The 18,160-nt window shown below is 43.1% G+C and overlaps 1 protein-coding gene across 1 annotated transcript in view; it reads left to right on the forward strand.

Annotated features, from left to right (window-relative positions):
• The window catches only part of ROCK2 (Rho associated coiled-coil containing protein kinase 2), a 428,174-nt gene that overhangs the window by 364,880 nt on the left and 45,134 nt on the right, over window positions 1-18,160 (forward strand). The window contains exons 30-31 of the mRNA XM_030198858.1: window positions 14,026-14,284; window positions 16,321-16,531. Of these exons, the coding sequence (XP_030054718.1) occupies window positions 14,026-14,284; window positions 16,321-16,531 (470 nt within the window). The remainder of the gene's footprint in view (window positions 1-14,025; window positions 14,285-16,320; window positions 16,532-18,160) is intronic.

Raw genomic sequence — 18,160 nt, forward strand, 5'->3', positions numbered from 1 at the left:
TCTCATTCAACCTTTACCTTCGACAGGGAGGATCGATGAGAACACCGCCTGCGCACCTAGTTGCTTCACCCTCTGACCTAAAGCCACGAAGTCTTGTATGATATGTTCAGTAGGATATTTACGTGTATCATTTGTGCCAACATGGATGAGTAGCATAGGAGCGTGGTCCGTAGGCTTGATGAGTCTAGGCAATCTTTATTAATTTATTTTATTAATTTATTTTTTATTTTAGATTTTTGCTTACACCTTTTTCAGTAGTAGCTCAAGGTGAGTTACATGCAGGTACTCTGGATATTTTTCTGTCCCAGGAGGGCTCACAATCTAAGTTTGTACCTGAGGCAATAGAGGGATAAGTGACTTGCCCAAGATCACAAGAAACAGTAGTGGGATTTGAACCGGCCACCTCTGGATTGCAAGACCAGTGCTCTAACCACTAGGCCACTCCACTCTATTCCCTTCCCTATGGAGGTTGAGGATGAGCCCAGGACTGAGATGCTCGAGGTCCTGGATTATTCTTCTCCACCTAAAGAGGCTGTGACAGTCCCTCTGCATAAGGTACTGAAGGAAGTCCTTATGCAAAACTGGTCCACCCCTCTGTCTGGCCCTGAGGTTCCCAAGAAGGCTGAGTCCCAATAACGGATCCATGGTGAACCTGGATTGATGAGGTCCCAACTACCCCACAATTCCATGGTGATGGATTCCGCTCTCAAGAGAGCTAGGAGTACTAGAGACTATGCTTCGGCGCCCCCGGGCAGAGAAGCTAGGACTCTTGACTCTTTTGGGGGAAAGATGTATCAGGCCGCTATGCTCGCTGCCAAGATCCAGTCTTACCAGCTCTTCACTAGCATGCACTTGCGGGACTCGATACAACAGTCCCTAGATGCACTCCCAACGGAGCTGGCTGAGCCTTTTCGCCAGGTGGTCAGGCAGCAGAAGGCATGTCGAAAGTTCCTGGCCAGAGGTACATTTGACACTTTTGATGTAGCATCCAGGATCGCTGGTCAAGGTATAGTGATGCGCAGACGCTCATGACTGCGTGTCTCTGACCTGGGTCATTCTGTCCAGCAGCGAATGGTGGATGTTCCTTGCCGGGGGAATAATCTTTTTGGTGAAAAAGTAGACGATCTCATTGATCAAATCAAGAAGCATAATGATGCTATGGATTCTCTCTCCCACCGGGTGCCTTCTGCTACAGCCTCCTCATCTAGGAGGTAGTTTGGAGAGAAGAGAAGTGCTCCCTATTCCTACTCTAGGCGTAGGTACACTCCTGCTTCTCGGCAGCCTGCCCAGGCTCAGCCCCAGCGCGCTCGTTCTCGTCAACAGCGTGCGTCTAAGGCCCACTCTGCTCACCACCTAAAGCAAGGGACGGGCTTTTGACTGGCTCCAGTTCAGCATAGCCTCTGTAAAAGTGTCCGTACCAGACGACTTGCCGGTAGGGGGGAGGTTGATGTTTTTCACCAAAGGTGACCTCTCATAACCTCCGACTGGTGGGTTCTTCAAATAATCCGGTTAGGATACACCCTCAATCTGGAATCCAAACCTTCAAATTGCCCACCAGGAGCTCATTCTTATAGCTCCCAGCACAGGCAGGTACTTGCAGAGGAACTCTCCGCCCTTCTAAAGGCCAGTGCGGTCAAACCCGTTCCACCAGGGGAAGAAAGGCTGGGATTCTATTCCAGGTACTTCCTTGTGCAAAAGAAAACAGGGGGGATGCATCCCATCATAGACCTAAGGGGCTGAACAAATATCTGGTTAGAGAAAAGTTCAGGATGGTTTCCCTGGGCACCCTTCTTCCCATGAATCAAGAGAACGATTGGATATGCTGTTTGGACTTAAAGGATGTTTACACACACATCTCGATACTTCCAGCTCACAGGAGGTATCTTCGATTTCGGCTAGGAACACAGCACTTTCAGTATTCTGTACTGTCCTTTGGTCTGGCGTCTGCACCCAGGGTGTTCACAAAGTGCTTGGCTGTAGTCGCAGCGTCGCTACGCAGACTGGGAGTGCATGTGTTCCCTTATCTCAATGATTGGCTGCTGAAGAGCACTTTGGAGGCAGGCGCTCTACAGTCCATGCGAATGCCTATTCAGGTGCTGGAACTACTGGGGTTTGTGATCAATTACTCCAAGTTCCACCTCACCCCAGTTCAAAAATTGGAATTCATTGGAGCACTGTTGAAAACAAAGACAGCTCGAGCTTATCGTCCCAAGACGAGGGCAGACAACCTCCTGTCCCTAGTGTCCATGGTTCGAGCATCTCAACAGATCACGGCTCGGCAGATGTTGAGACTTCTGGGGCACATGGTGCGAATAGAATGTTGGGTGTTATTAGGAAGGGTATGGAGTCCAGGTGTGCGGATGTTATAATGCCGTTGTATCGCTCCATGGTGCGACCGCACCTGGAGTATTGTGTTCAGTACTGGTCTCCGTATCTCAAAAAAGATATAGTAGAATTGGAAAAGGTACAGCGAAGGGCGACCAAAATGATAGTGGGGATGGGACGACTTTCCTATGAAGAGAGGCTGAGAAGGCTAGGGCTTTTCAGCTTGGAGAAGAGACGGCTGAGGGGAGATATGATAGAAGTGTATAAAATAATGAGTGGAATGGATCGGGTGGATGTGAAGCGACTGTTCACGCTATCCAAAAATACTAGGACTAGAGGGCATGAGTTGAAGCTACAGTGTGGTAAATTTAAAACGAATCGGAGAAAACTTTTCTTCACCCAACGTGTAATTAGACTCTGGAATTCGTTGCCGGAGAACGTGGTACGGGCGGTTAGCTTGACGGAGTTTAAAAAGGGGTTAGATAGATTCCTAAAGGACAAGTCCATAGACCGCTATTAAATGGACTTGGAAAAATTCCGCATTTTTAGGTATAACTTGTCTGGAATGTTTTTACGTTTGGGGAGCGTGCCAGGTGCCCTTGACCTGGATTGGCCACTGTCGGTGACAGGATGCTGGGCTAGATGGACCTTTGGTCTTTCCCAGTATGGCACTACTTATGTACTTATGTACGGTTCATGTGACTCCCATGGCACACCTACACATGAGATCAGCTCAATGGACCCTAGCTCCCCAGCGCTATCAAGCTGCGGGAAGTCTAGAGGATGTGATCCAACTGTCCACCGACTTTTGGAATTTCTTGCAGTGGTGGACGATTCGATCTAATTTGATCTTGGGACGTCCATTCCAAATTCCTCAGCCACAAAAAGTGGTGACAACGGATGCATCCTTCCTGGGGTGGGGAGCTCATGTAGATGGACTTCACACTGAAGGAGCTTGGTCCTTTCAGGAAAAGGTCTTCAGATCAATCTCCTGGAATTGTGAACGATCTGGAACGCTCTAAAGGCTTTCAGAGACCGGCTGTTCAACCAAGTCATATTGATTCAGACAGTCAATCAGGTTGCCTTGTATTACACCAACAAGCAGGGGGGCACCGGATCTTGCCTTCTGTGTCAGGAAGCTGTCCAGATGTGGCTTTGGGCACGCCATCACGGCATGTTTCTCCAAGCCACTTATCTGGTAGGCATAAACAACAGTCTGGCCGACAGACTGAGCAGAGTAATGCAACCTCACGAGTGGTTACTGAATATGGGTGTAGTCCGCAAGATCTTCCAAGCGTGGATCACCCCCTCGGTGGATCTTTTTGCCACTCAGATCAATCACAAGGTCCCTCAGTTCTGTTCCAGGCTTCAGGCCCACAACAGACTAGCATCAGATGCCTTTCTCCTGCATTGGGGAACAGGACTTCTGTATGCATATCCTCCCATACTTCTAATAGGGAAGACTTTGCTGAAACTCAAACAAGACTGCGGAACCATGATTCTGATAGCTCCCTTCTGGCCGCGTCAGATTTGGTTCTCTCTTCTTCTGGAGTTGTCCTCCGAGGAACCGTGGCGGTTGGAATGTTTTCCAACCCTAATCACCCAGAAGGAGGGGTCGCTTCTACATCCCAACCTCCAGTCTCTGGCTCTCACTGCCTGGGTGTTGAGAGCTTAGAATTCGCCTCCTTGGGTCTTTCAGAGGGTGTCTCTTGAGTCTTGCTTGCTTCCAGAAAAGATTCCACGAAGCGGTGTTACTCTTTCAAATGGAGGAGGTTTGCCGTCTGGTGTGACAGCAAGGCCCTAGATCCTCTTTCTTGTCCTACACAGACCCTGCTTGAATACCTTCTACACTTGTCAGAGTCTGGTCTCAAGACCAACTCCGTAAGAGTTCACCTTAGTGCAATTAGTGCTTATCATCGTCGTGTAGAAGATAGGGCTATCTCTGGCAGCCTTTAGTTGTTCACTTCATGAGAGATTTGCTTTTGTCAAAGCCCCCAGTTAAACGTCCACCAGTGTCATGGGATTTCAATGTCGTACTCACCTAGCTGATGAAAGCTCCTTTTGAGCCACTGAATTCCTGCCATCTGAAGTACTTGACCTGGAAGGTCATTTTCTTGGTGGCTGTTACTTCAGCTCGTAGGGTCAGTGAGCTTCAGGCCTTGGTGGTGCATGCACCTTTATATCAAGTTCCATCATAATAGAGTAGTCCTCCACACGCACCCTAGGTTCCTGCCTAAGGTGGTGTCTGAGTTCCATCTGAACCAGTCAATTGTCTTGCCAACATTTTTTCCCCGTCCTCATACCCGCTCTGGTGAAAGCAGTTTGCATACCTTGGACTGCAAGAGAGCATTGGCCTTTTACGTGGAGTGGGCACAGCCCCTTCAGACAGTCCGCCCAGTTGTTTGTGTCTTTCAATCCCAACAGAAGGGGATTGTAGCGCTATAGAAATGCTAAATAGTAGTAGTAGTAGTAGGGAGTCGCCATCGGAAAACACACTATCTCCAATTGGCTAGCAGATTGTATTTCCTTCACTTATGCCCAAGCTGGGCTGACTCTACAGGGTCATGTCACGGCTCATAATGTTAGAGCCATGTCTGCGTCAGTGGCCCACTTAAAGTCGGCCACCATTGAAGAGATTTGCAAGGCTGCAAAGTGGTCGTCAGTCCACATATTCACATCTCGCTATTGTCTTCAGCAGGATACCCGACGTGACAGTCGGTTTGGGCAGGCAGTGCTGCAGAATCTGTTCGGGGTTTAGAATTCATCTCCAACCCCCTAGACCCATTTTGATTCTGTTCCAGGCTGCACTCTGTTAGTTGATTTTGGTTTCAGGTCAATCTGTTATGTCCTCACCATTGCGAGGCCCAATGTTCATTGTTTTGAGTGAGCCTGGTTGCTAGGGATACCCCACATGTGAGAACAAGCAACTTGCTTGTCCTCGGAGAAAGCGAGGATACTTACCTGTAGCAGGTATTCTCCAAGGACAGCAGGCTGATGGTTCTCACAAACCCACCCTCCTCCCCTTTGGAGTTGTTGTTATTGTTCTTTTCTTGTTTATATCCTTTTTGATTAAACTGAAGAGGCACGCTCGCGTGGCAGGCGGGAAGTCGTTCACACTGCCCGCACGACGGAACTATCTCAAAAGACTTTGATTTTATTTTGCTTGCAAAATTTTTTGCCGATTCCTGGGCCGCTGTGGACGTTGACCCACATTTGAGAACAATCAGCCTGCTGTCCTCGGAGAATACCTGCTACAGGTAAGTATCTTCGCTTTATGCTGCAGCTGCTGGAACTCCTTCCAAAGTACTGTGACATTTTTTGAGGAACTTATTTCTCTCTACCTCCTGGTCCAAATTGACCTGTTTTCAGATTGGATGCTTCTTTTTGCTGGTTTTCTCCCATCGCAAGATTTGGTCATGTGTTGCAAATATTTTAAAAGTTATTTTGCTCTTGGACAGACATTATATATAAGAGTAGCCATACTGGGTCAGACCAATGGTCCATCCAGCCCAGTGTCCTGTTTCCTACAGTGGCCAATCCAGATCACAACTACCTGGCAGAAACCCAAATAGTAACAACATTCCATGCTACCAAGTCCAGGGCAAGCAGTGGCTTCCTCAATAGCAGACTGGACTTTTTCTCTAGGAACTTGTCCAATCCTTTTTTTAAACCCAGATATGCTACCCGCTGTTACCCCATCCTCTGGCAACAAGTTCCAGAGCTTAACTATTGATTGAGTGAAAAAATATTTCCTCCTCTTTGTTTAAAAAGTATTTCCATCTAGACCGGTTGGGTCATGGAGCAGTAAGCAGCAGGAGTTTGCTGCTCCCGATGCTTCCCACTAAATCTGTGTTAGTTCACCGCTTCACTCCCAGATTCACTCCTCCACTGATCAACAAAAGTCGTCAGCAATGAGTATTGCATTGACCATTTCCTACTGAACGGAGGGCCTCCAAAAACATCAGAAAATAGAAGAGTAGAGTGGGAGACTCCAAGATGGCGGACAAAGGCGTGCCGTCTTCGCCCACGCCTAGCTCTGAGTGGGTGACCGAAATAGCAGAGGTGCAAGCCGCAATGGAGCACACCATGGTATGCCAATTACAGCTTAGACAAACTGGATAGAATGGAGCAACGCTTTACCACTATTTCGGCATAACTCTGGGCAGTGCAACAACGTGTAGGTGAGTTAGTAGACAACTTTCATGCAGTGGTGTCTGAGAAACCTCCAGTGACTAACTACATAAGTAACCTAGAGAACAAATTGAAGGACTTAGAGAATCAGTCTCGATGAAACACATTCAGACTAATAGGCTTGCCAGGGTCTATTATGGACTGCAACTTGTGAGCATTTTTGGAAACATAGCTTCCCACCTCATTATCTTTGACAGGCTCTGCAGCCCCATTTTGGGTGGTGTAGGCTCAGCATGTGGGGGCCCAAGCGAGGCCCTGCAAACCGACTGCTTATCTGACGGGTACTTAACTACAGCAACAAATTGGAAATCTTACAAGTTCTTCGCAGTGGTAAAGTTTTGGAACACCAAAACCAAAGTATCCTATGTTTCCAAGACTATTCCAGCAAAGTCTTTTTAGCGCTGTTATCACACCTGTTCAGATGCAAGTATGCAAAGTTGAAGATAGTGGACAATGGACACATTCAATATTTTGATGCAGTCACTGAGGTAACTAAATATGTGGATGACCTTGAGGCATCAAAATGCAGGGAGATTGCTTAAGCTACTTTGGTGATCTTGCATGGGTGCAAGTCACAGTTTCCTAGATAATATCCATGTACTTATGCTTTTATTGATCATTGACTTGGCATTTTGATCCCGCATATTATCCCCCTTTGGCTACTCTGTCATTGGCCACATATTTCTGCTACCTGTCATATGGAAGCTGTGCTTTTACCTTCCTTCTGTGACTGTGGTCACGATGAGAGATCCAGCCTCACTTGAAGACCTCTACTTTGAGTGGGATTTGAGCTTCTACAGAGCGATTGAGGCCTTGTACGTTCAGTGCAGTCCCTTGGTGAGCACAGGAAAGTTGCAGCTAGTGCCTGGAGGCAGGAGCCTAGCTGTTGTCCATATGAAGAGCTGGAAGGCTGAGGCTGGCCCCCTAGTCTGGGCTGGGACATTGCCTACCTTGGTTGGAATACTTCTGGATCTTTTTTTTTTTTAATCTGGAGACTCATGCGGAGGTGTGAGTACTTATGTAGTCTGCTTGGTAGATGCTATGTGTGTAGTGCTTATGTTGCTGCTATTCATTGGCGTACTGGGCTATCTCAGAATGGGGTCTAATTGAGTGGATATCAACACCCCAGGTTTGGAGCTGGATGTTGCTCTGTACCCTACCCTGGGTTTCCAGTTATTGAGATTTTCGTGTGTGTGCGTGAGGACTTTTTTTTTCTAAGTGAACAGGACGCCCAGTGTGTCTTTCTGCAGATTTTGCCATTCCTTTTTCACTTCAGCACGATGAGAATGAGGATAAGCTCCTATATGGTTATAACAGTGACAGCCTGTTATGTTACTTATCACCTGTTGTGCCTTTGTATCTTTACTCTGTTTTTCTATTTGGGAAGTGTAGCATATATGTTAATACTTTATGAGGGTTACACAAAGGGATGTGTTCAATGGGAGTATGGCTAAGAGGGAGGTAGTGGGTGTGGCGAAGGAGGTGGGCAGTGGGTAGAAGAGGGGGAAGATTAGGGTCTGAGTTTGATATGGCCAATGCTTATGTTGCTGCATCTTATCTTCATTTGGGCCCTTTTTCCATTCTTTGAAGAATGTTCATTTGGCTCTAATAGCCTCTTTCTCCTCACCTTTTAACTATGCTGGCTGTCATTTGCACTTTTTTTCCGCCTTTGTAAATACGTGGAATACATCTGGTCTGGGCTTCCAAGATGATATTTTTAAACAAGGCCATGCCTGATTTAAAGTCCTAACCTTTGCAGCCGATCCTTGATGCATGTGGGAAAAAAGAACCCGAATTATAGCTACGTCATGCAAGGTTCCACGTTAGGAGTTACGGACCAAGAAAGGGATCTGGGTGTCGTCATTGATAATACACTGAAACCTTCTGCTCAGTGTGCTGCTGCGGCTAAGAAAGCGAACAGAATGTTGGGTATTATTAGGAAAGGTATGGAATACAGGTGTGAGGATGTCATAATGCTGTTATATCGCTCCATGGTGCGACCGCAACTTGAGTATTGTGTTCAATTCTGCTCGCTGCATCTCAAAGATATAGCAGAATTGGAAAAGGTGCAGCGAAGGGTGACTAAAATGATAGCGGGGATGGGATGACTTCCCTATGAAGAAAGACTAAGGAGGCTAGGGCTTTTCAGCTTGGAGAAGAGACGGCTGAGGGGAGACATGATAGAGGTATATAAAATAATGAGTGGAGTGGAACAGGTGGATGTGAATACTAGGACTAGGGGGCATGCAATGAAACTACAGTGTAGTAAATTTAAAACAAATTGGAGAAAATTTTTCTTCACCCAACGCATAATTAAACTCCGGAATTCATTGCAAGAGAACGTGGTGAAGGCGGTTAGCTTGACAGAGTTTAAAAAGGGGTTAGGCGGTTTCCTAAAGGACAAGTCCATAAACCACTACTAAATGGACGGGGAAAAATCCACAATTCCAGGAATAACATGTATAGAATGTTTGTACATTCGTGAAGCTTGCCAGGTGCCCTTGGCCTGGATTGGCCGCTGTCGTAGACAGGATGCTGGGCTCGATGGACCCTTGGTCTTTTCCCAGTAGAGCATTACTTATGTACTTATGTCCTTTAGCTTCTTTTTAACCATTTTCCTTATTTTATCATAGTCACCCTTTTGAAAATTAAATGCTGCTACAGTAGATTTCCTTTGTGACTTCACTTCAGATATTAGCTCAGATTTGATCATGTTGTGATCACTGTTTCCCTGTGGACCCAACACCATTACCTCTTGTACTAAAGGCTAGATCTAAAGTATCTCCCCCTCTTATCAGTTCTTGGACCAGTTGCTCCTAGAAGACTGAACTAGATCCTACTGTGCCTTCTAGAGGCTATCTGTTAATACTGTAGGCTGTGACAGTTAAGTTTCTATCTGGCAGAAAGTTCAGAATTAAAAATTCTCAGAAACAAGGTTACTTGGGACCTTTTCTCTATATATAGTTTTGATTCTAAGAGGATTGTTTCAAACAGACTCTTTGAAAGTGGACAGTTGAAGCCAGATTTTTTTTTTTAATTCATATATTTCAATATATCACAATACGTGAGTATGCAATCGACATTTATACAAGAGGCAAAAAAGAAATAAAAGGAAATATCATTAACAGCCTTTCTGTCCACAAGTTTAGGAAATTTGGAATCCAAGAATTAGAATTTAAAAATAAAACATGTAGCAATAATTACGAACTAATGGTTGCAACCTCTGGATCAGACCCCAGCCTGCATTTAGGGAGGGCACACAACATTCAAAAAGCCAGATTTTGTATACAGTGTCTACATGGGACTCGAGATGTTCAGGACATGGAGCCTTTTGTTAAATATACATATATAAGGATGCTTGGAATTAAACATTTAAGAGTAGCATTACTTTGGATTTTGAACATAGAACATTTTTACTTTTTGAAATAGTATAAATCACCATAGAAGTTAGCACAATTGCTCATGCAGATCTCAAGGCCAAACAAGCAGTTAGCTGATATGTCTGCCTCAGAGCAGGTGTGAATGTCAACATCTTACATGCATTGGTCACCTATACATTTAAACACCACTATTTAGACTTGTAAGTTACATCAGTCTTCTAAAGTGACCTCCTGTATTTCACATTTACTTATCACATTATGACTGCAAATTTACAAAAGTTTCTCAAAGCTGTTAAATCACAAGAGGATTGTGAAAAATTGCAAGAGGACTTTAATGAGACTGGGAGACTGGGTATCCAAATGACAGATGACATTTAATGTGAACAAGTGCAAAGTGATGCATGTAGGGAAAAGGAACCCAAACTATAGCTACATGTCAAGGTTTCACATTAGGAGTCTCTGCCAGGAAATGGACCTAGATGTCATTGTTGATACGTTGAAACCCTCTGTTCAGTGTGCAGCAGCAGCTAAGAAAGCAGATAGAATGTTAGGAGTTATTAGAAAAGGAATGGAGACGAAAACTGAGAATATTATAATGTCTTTGTATTGCTCCATAGTGTGACTGCACCTTGTATTGTGTGTAATTCTGGTCACCTCTCAAAAAAGTTATAGCAGAATTAGAAAAGGTACAAGAAGGTCAATATCAGGAAAGTGGAAGAGCCCTAGCCTCTGTAACTTTGGAGAAGAGACAGCTATGAGAAGATATGGTTGAGGTCTATAAAATACTGAATGTAGTGGAATGGGTATACATGAATCACTGTTCTACTCTTTCTAAAAATACAAGGATTAGAGGGCACACAAGAAGCTACTATGTAGTAAATTTTAATTCAAATTCTTTCAACATGTAATTAAACTCTGGATTGTGGTAAAAGCAGTTAGCTTAACAGGATTTAAAAAAGGTTTGGATAATTTCCTAATGCAAATGTCTGTAAGCCATTATTAAGATGGACTTGGGAAAATCCACTGCTTATTTCTAGGATAAATTTCATAAAATCTGTTTTACTCTTTTGGGATCGTGCCAGGTACTTATGACCTGGATTGGCCACTGTTGGAAACAGGATACTGGATTTGATGGACCTTCAGTCTATCCCATTATGGCAATGCTTATGTTCTTATGAGTTTGTAGCCAGCATGCTGCTGGGCTGTTTCTGATCCAAGCATAAGATAAGTAAAGGTGAGCCTGTGAGAGATACCATTTTAAATAAACATTTTTTTAAAGATGATTGAATTATGATATGAGGCGGTGACCATCCCTGGATCCTGTCCATTTGGGTTTTCTGGCAATTACACACTACTGACCCTCTCTCATCAGTCAGAAGCCGATCCTTCTGGAACTGTTGAACTTGAACAACAAAAAGGGTTAGAACCACTCTGTAATCTCACTCAGACCACCTTTGTATCCTTCCTGTGGTTAATTGCCATGCCTGGGCTAACACCTTGGACAGACAGGAGATCCCAGCTCTCAGTTAAATAGTGCACCATTCCAGCAAACAGAGAGACTATATATATATATATATATCTATCTTCAATTATCAGACAAATCAGTTCATAACAATTATAGTTCATAATCATCAAGCTTAATTCGGGTCCCAAAAGAATCCAAAATAGAGAGTTGCACGGGGGCAGATATCTAACCCGTCCCTGACGCAAGTAATCTCCTCCATCCCAGCTCCCAGCCTGCCCAGCCTTTGCCGTGCCGCAGTCACTTTGACCCCTTCCCCCCCCCCCCACCCCCCAAGAAAGCCAGATTCTACAAGCAGTAAAAAGTCTAGTAAAAGTAACATAAATCATTTTCTTTGCTAAGACAGTAGATGTACAAATTAGCAGGACCCAAAGCGCTCCAAGAAAAAACACAGTTTATACTTAATTGTTCAGCCGCCCTTAGGAATCTCCTTTGGGTTTAAAAAGCAAAACCATGTGCATGTAAGGACTAGGTAAATGAATTAAAGCACTGTTTAAAGTAAATACCGTTAATATGTAATACTTGGTAGCAATAATGAAACAGTGATAGAATATTCACATAGCAATTAGCCTGAGGCAACAGATTTATTTTCCACTGAACATAATTAACTTTGTATAAACTTGGCAGCTAATACTGTGCTGAACTGTACAATGTTGGCACATTTATACTGATGTTGGACAGAACTTCTGCATGAAGAAAACCCTTCCCTCATTATTCAATACCTCTCTGTGAAATAGTAGTAATAAAAAAGGCAACTGTATTTTTATAATGTACCACTGCAATCCACAAAACAAAAGGAGCAAATTCCCAAATGCTATCTTTTTCTTTTAATGTAGTAACAGGAAAAAAAATGTTTAAATGCGCCCAGGTTTCAACCTAATTTATGTTTAATGTGGGATATAAATGTAATAAATAAGTAAATAAATAGAAAGTCTGAATGTTGAGCACCTGATTCTCATAACATGATATCTGTTTTAGTGGCCTATTACCAAGAGAGAAAAAAAATCTGCACGAATATAACAATATTAGGGTGTCCCATTAAACAGCTCCTCCAAATGACACGCTGATTATAATTTATAAACAAATTACTACTCTACCTATGAAAAATTATTCCATTATTATGCTTCCTCTGTGTACATCTGTATGCTACACAAGTCAGTATGTTTGAAAATATAAGTAAGATTAAGTAAAAATGCTACCAACAATAAAGAACAACGTGGATGCAACAGCTCATAGGTTTGCTTTGTTTTGAGTGTACGGCGATGACGGCTGCACATGGAAGGGGAAACAGAGACTACTTTGTCTTCAACACCCTCCCTCCCATCCACCTCTCTTCCAGCCCTGGATGTCCTCCCCACACATACCTCGCGTCACCCTGGTGGTCTAGTGGCTTGCTTTTGGGCAGGAAAGGTGCCCACACTTTCCTGCCCAGTGCCGCTGATCCTCTCGCCACAGCCGCTTGTTTAAAATGGCTGCGAAAGTTCAAGTGGCAGCCTCGTGAGACTATCCTGCTTCCTACAGTGGCCAGTCCATGTCACAAGTACTTGGCAGAAACCCAATTAATAACATTCCATGCTACCAATCCTGTAGTGGCTTCCCCCATTTCCATCTCAATAACAGACTATGGACTTTTCCTCCAAGAACCTGTCCAAACCTTTTTTTAACTCAGATATGCTAACCGCTGTTACCACATCCTCCAACAAAGAGTTCCAGAGTGAAAACAAATTTCCTCCTATTTGTTTTAAAAGTATTTCCATATAATTTCATTGTATCCCCTGGTCTTTATATTTTTTGAAAGAGTGAAAAATCAATACACTTCTACCCATTTTACAGCACTCAGGATTTTATAAACCTCATTCATGTCCCCCCTCAGCCGCCCCTTTTCCAATAGAAAAAGCCCTAACCTCTTTAGCATTTTCTCATATAAGAGGAGTTCCATCCCTGTTATCATTTTGGTCGCTCTTCATTGAACCTTTAGTAATTCCGCTATATCTTTTTTGAGATAAAGCAACCAAAATTGAACGTAATACTCAAGGTGAGGTTGCACAATGGAGCGATACAGAGGCATTATAATATTCTTGGTCTTATTTTGCATCCCTTTCATAATAATACCTAGCATCCTGTTTGTTTTTTTGGCCACTGCCACACACTGGACAGAAGATTTTAGCATATTGTCTACAATGACACCTTAGAGTGCTGACTCCTAAAGTGGACCCTAGCATCAAGTAATGATTTAGATTATTCTTCCTATTGTGCATCACTTTGCATTTATCCACATTAAATTTCATTTGCCATTTTGATGCTCAGTCTTCCAATTTCCTAAGGTCTTCCTGCAATTTTTCACAATCCGCATGTATTTGGACAACACATGTGGATTTTATGTGAATTATGAATATACATGAGACCGTGATGATGAGCACTACTGCTCACACGTTTAAAACTTGTGTACAACCTTTTTTCTGTCTGTTGACATATGTTCAAAATACATGCTTATATTTCTCTACTTCATTTTAATAAATACTGTACAAGAGAAACAATGGATGTAAAAAGACTGGTGAACAAATTTGCTGCTGTAGATATGTGTTGAAATCTTTTGCTTGTTTACAGATTTTGTACGCTAACGAAGGCGAAAGCAAGAAGGAGCAAGAATTTCCTGTGGATTCCCTAGAGAAGTCCAATTACATTTGCCACAAAGGACATGAATTTATACCTACCCTCTATCATTTCCCAACCAATTGTGAGGCTTGTATGAAGCCTCTGTGGCACATGTTTAAACCCCCACCTGCCCTGGAATGCCGTCGTTGCCATATCAAATGTCACAAAGATCACATGGATAAAAAAGAAGAGATTATAGCACCTTGCAAAGGTATATAGTGAATGAATGTGGTTAATAGGTAAATATAAAACTGGTTAAAAGTCAGCTTGTGAATTCGGGGTGTCCTGCAATTGGACAGAATCACAGATTTTGTATTGAAATTGGGGCTTTTCCTTTAATCTTTCTGCAGAATATACATGGAATCCAGTATATTTCATTGGAGTGTTATTGTTTGTCCTCTGCCACTAAATATACATCAAAATAGTTTTGGACAGTTGACTATACTAGGCCATACTGATGTCAGGAAGGTGGACCTTATTAGAGTCCAAGGACAGCAAAATTCATACATTGATGTACAACCAATATAATGTCCAGGATATCTAAATATAGGTTTTTTTTTAAGTGCTTTGATCAAATGATTTTTACGTCATCTTGACTGTAAAATCTACTGTTGTTTGTATGATACAGTATAAATCTGATATTTAACAGATATGATGTCTAAATCTGATTTTGGACGTTTTTCGCAAAACATCCAAAAATCCAGTAGTGAACATGGCTATTTTCAAATCAGAAAATTTAAAATTTTTGTTTTGAAAATGGCCATTTGCTAGATGTTTTTGTGCTCAGTCCAGCTGATATTTAAACTATTTGACTGGCCAGGAATGTCTCCTAGCCTGTTCAGTGGTACTTAAACGGCTGTCCGGCGATGTTCAGTGGAAGATAGTTGGTTATCTCCTGCTGAATATCGGCGGATAGTGCTTAGTGGATAGCTGGTTATATGTTTCAATATAACCCGCTATCCACAGATATTCAGCGTATCACTGGCTAAGTTTGGCAGCCAAATTAGCAGGTATATCTTTGGCCGGTTACAGTGCTGAATATCGGCTTCGTCGGTTAAGTTTAAACTGGTCAATATAAAACTGAATAGTCAATGCTGATCACCAGAAATGGCCTGGCATTGAATATCTGGGCTCAGCACCGACTGCGGAAGACAGCCCGGTTACCTCCCGCGGTCTGAATATCAGGCTAAATGCGTCTGTCTTTTAGGGTCATTTTCGAAAAAATGATGTCCAAAAGAAAAATGCACAAAAGCAAACCATTGGATGTATAGGGGCCATCATTCTTAGTAGACTAGCCACATAAATATCCCAGCAGAATAGTGGGGCACCCTAGGGGGCACTGCTGTTGACGTCACATAAAAAGTCCCAAGTACACATCTCACCATTACTGTTACTGCTACTACTTATCATTTCTATAGCGCTACAAGGCATATGGTGAGCACTCTAAAACCTACCAAACTCCTACTGTACTCAACTGTACACCACTATAATAGCCCTTAAGCCTGCAGGTGTCACCTATATGTAGGTACAATAGGTATTTAATGTTTTTTAGAGGGAGTCCCCTTCTCTACAGTCCACTGCACTGACCACTAGGCTACTCCTGGGACTTGCTTGCTGCTCTAATAAGAATGATCATTATATCTGAATCTCTCATAGAGCCTGGTATGTACTGTCACATCGTAGGGGGTCAGAAGGGGGTCAGTGACCACTGGAGGAGTAAGGTGGGTTATGTCTTAATCCCGCCAGTGGTCATTTAGGGCACCTTTTGGTCACTTAGTCATGATTGAAACAGGTCGTCAAAAAGTCTTTATTTTGGCCATAGATGTTTTCCAAAAATGTCTTGTCTTTTGCTGCTACCCATGTCCCTCCCAAAACACACCTCCAATATACCCTCTTAAAATTTGCACGAACTATGGAGCAAAAAGTCTAAAATTGAGGTGTTGAAAATCACAACTTGGATGTTTTTGAGAGAAAAACTTCCTCCTGCCACCTCTTGACATTTTTTGGATGTTTTTTTGTTTTGAAAAAAGCCCCTCTTTGTATCAAGAAGAGTTGGATAGTGTTAGTGACCAAGCTGACTTTATAAATTAGTCACCAATAATCATTTCCTTTGTTGACAATTAGTCTTCCTAAAGTTTAGGCAGTGAATCAACACCTGGTAATATAATGCTATTTTTTTTTTAATATACATATTTATGTGATGGTACTCCATTGATATAGTCTTTATTATTCGTTGTATTTTTCTAGTATACTATGATATTTCTACGGCAAAGAATCTACTTTTATTAGCTAATTCAACAGAGGAACAGCAAAAATGGGTGAGTCGACTGGTAAAAAAGATTCCAAAAAAGCCTCCAGCACCAGACCCTTTTGCTCGGTCATCTCCTAGAACTTCCATGAAGGTACAGCCAAATCAGTCTATCCGACGGCAACGACAGGTCCCTCCAAACAAGCCCAGGTAATGCACCACTACAACTACTAGTATGGAACATTTTTGTAGTGCTACAAAAATGTATGAGATGCTGTAGAAATACACGAGATATTCTCTGCTCGGTGGTACTTACAATCTAGTCAAGACAAGGCGACAGAAGGCAATAATTCTCAAAACTCGATTAATAAGTGTGATTTAATTGAACATAGGGTCAGTTGTATAATTGGGTAGAGCCGCAAAATATGAATCCTTGCCTCACAAAACATTCTATCAAAGAAAAGCAGAAGATAGAGTGGGTGGGTGAGTCATAGATTGGGTGATCCTCCCTGGAGTGCTTCATGTTCCCTATGAACCAGTTATTTTTACTAGTATGTAAATGCGTTTCATTTATTGTCACCTGTTTATGTCACCTTATAGATTAGAAACTTATCAAAAATGGCTCTCATTCCCAGCCATAAAGCATAAAACAATAATATCCATCCAGAAAGTTTGGGTTATGCCTGTCTGCCAGCAGGTGGAGATACAGACTAATTCAGTTCTGCATATAGGACATTGTGCAGCTGAATCAATCAGTATTCTCTATCTCTAGCAGGTGGACAACAGTGCTTTCTGCAGCTCCTCTTGATACTAGCTCCTGTTCTAATTTTCTAGTTTCGTTGAGCTTAGGGTGTAAGGCTAGAATTTCTGCCTTTTTGTTGGGGTACCCCTGCTGGGTCCTTTCCCACCCCATTTTCATCTTCTCTGCCGACACTTCTGGGCCACTTACAAAACATCAATTCCTCATTACTAGGGCTGCATTTCGATTAAAGTTTTTAATTGCAGTTAGTCACACAGTTATTTATATATTTCCTGCTGCATCTCCTTGTGTCTCTGGGCAAGTCACTTAAACCTCCGTTTCCCCAGGTACAAAATAATTAGCTGTATATTGTATACAATCAAAGTAACCACTTTGATTGTAACCACAGAAAGGCGGTATATCAAATCCCATCCCTCTTCCTTCCCTAGAGGAATAATGGTCTCTTGCCCTCCCACCCCCAGCTCCAACATCTCTTCCTTCTCTTCGTCCAAGTTCATTCTCTCACTCCTCCCCCCCCCCAATTGTATTGCACCTCTCCCTCCCTCCCATCCACCTCCATGAGCAGTGATACAAACTAGGTGATTAGGAGTACTAAGCTCTTCTCGTGGCTACTGGAGCTTACTGCCTCAGACATAGCTTCCCACCTGGTCTGAAGCTTTCCCTGTGACCTGTTCCATCCATGCAGAAACAGGAAGTGGTGTCAAAGGAGGCAGGCGGGCCAGAGGGAAAGCTTTGGAGCAGGCTGCAGGTAGCGTAAGTACAATTCTTCCTCTGCCGGGGACCAACGGAAGACCAACTTTAAGGTACACCGGCATGGGGAGGGGATGTTGAATCGCAGGTGGTGGGGAAAGAGCAGAAGATGGGGTTAGGAGTGGAAGAGAGCAGAAGAGATGTTTGTAGGAGAAAGGAGATGCTGCAATGTGATTAACTTTCTAACGGCAATTAATAGTTCATTAATCACTGAATTAACTGCAATTAGCTTTCAGCCCTACTCATTACACATCATTCTTCATTAACAATATGTTCCATGGAACTGTCCACAACAGACTTTTTATCCCTTTCCCCAGTTTATAGATAAT

The sequence above is a fragment of the Microcaecilia unicolor genome, chromosome 3 (genome assembly GCF_901765095.1).
Source record: "Microcaecilia unicolor chromosome 3, aMicUni1.1, whole genome shotgun sequence".
NCBI lineage: Eukaryota > Metazoa > Chordata > Amphibia > Gymnophiona > Siphonopidae > Microcaecilia > Microcaecilia unicolor.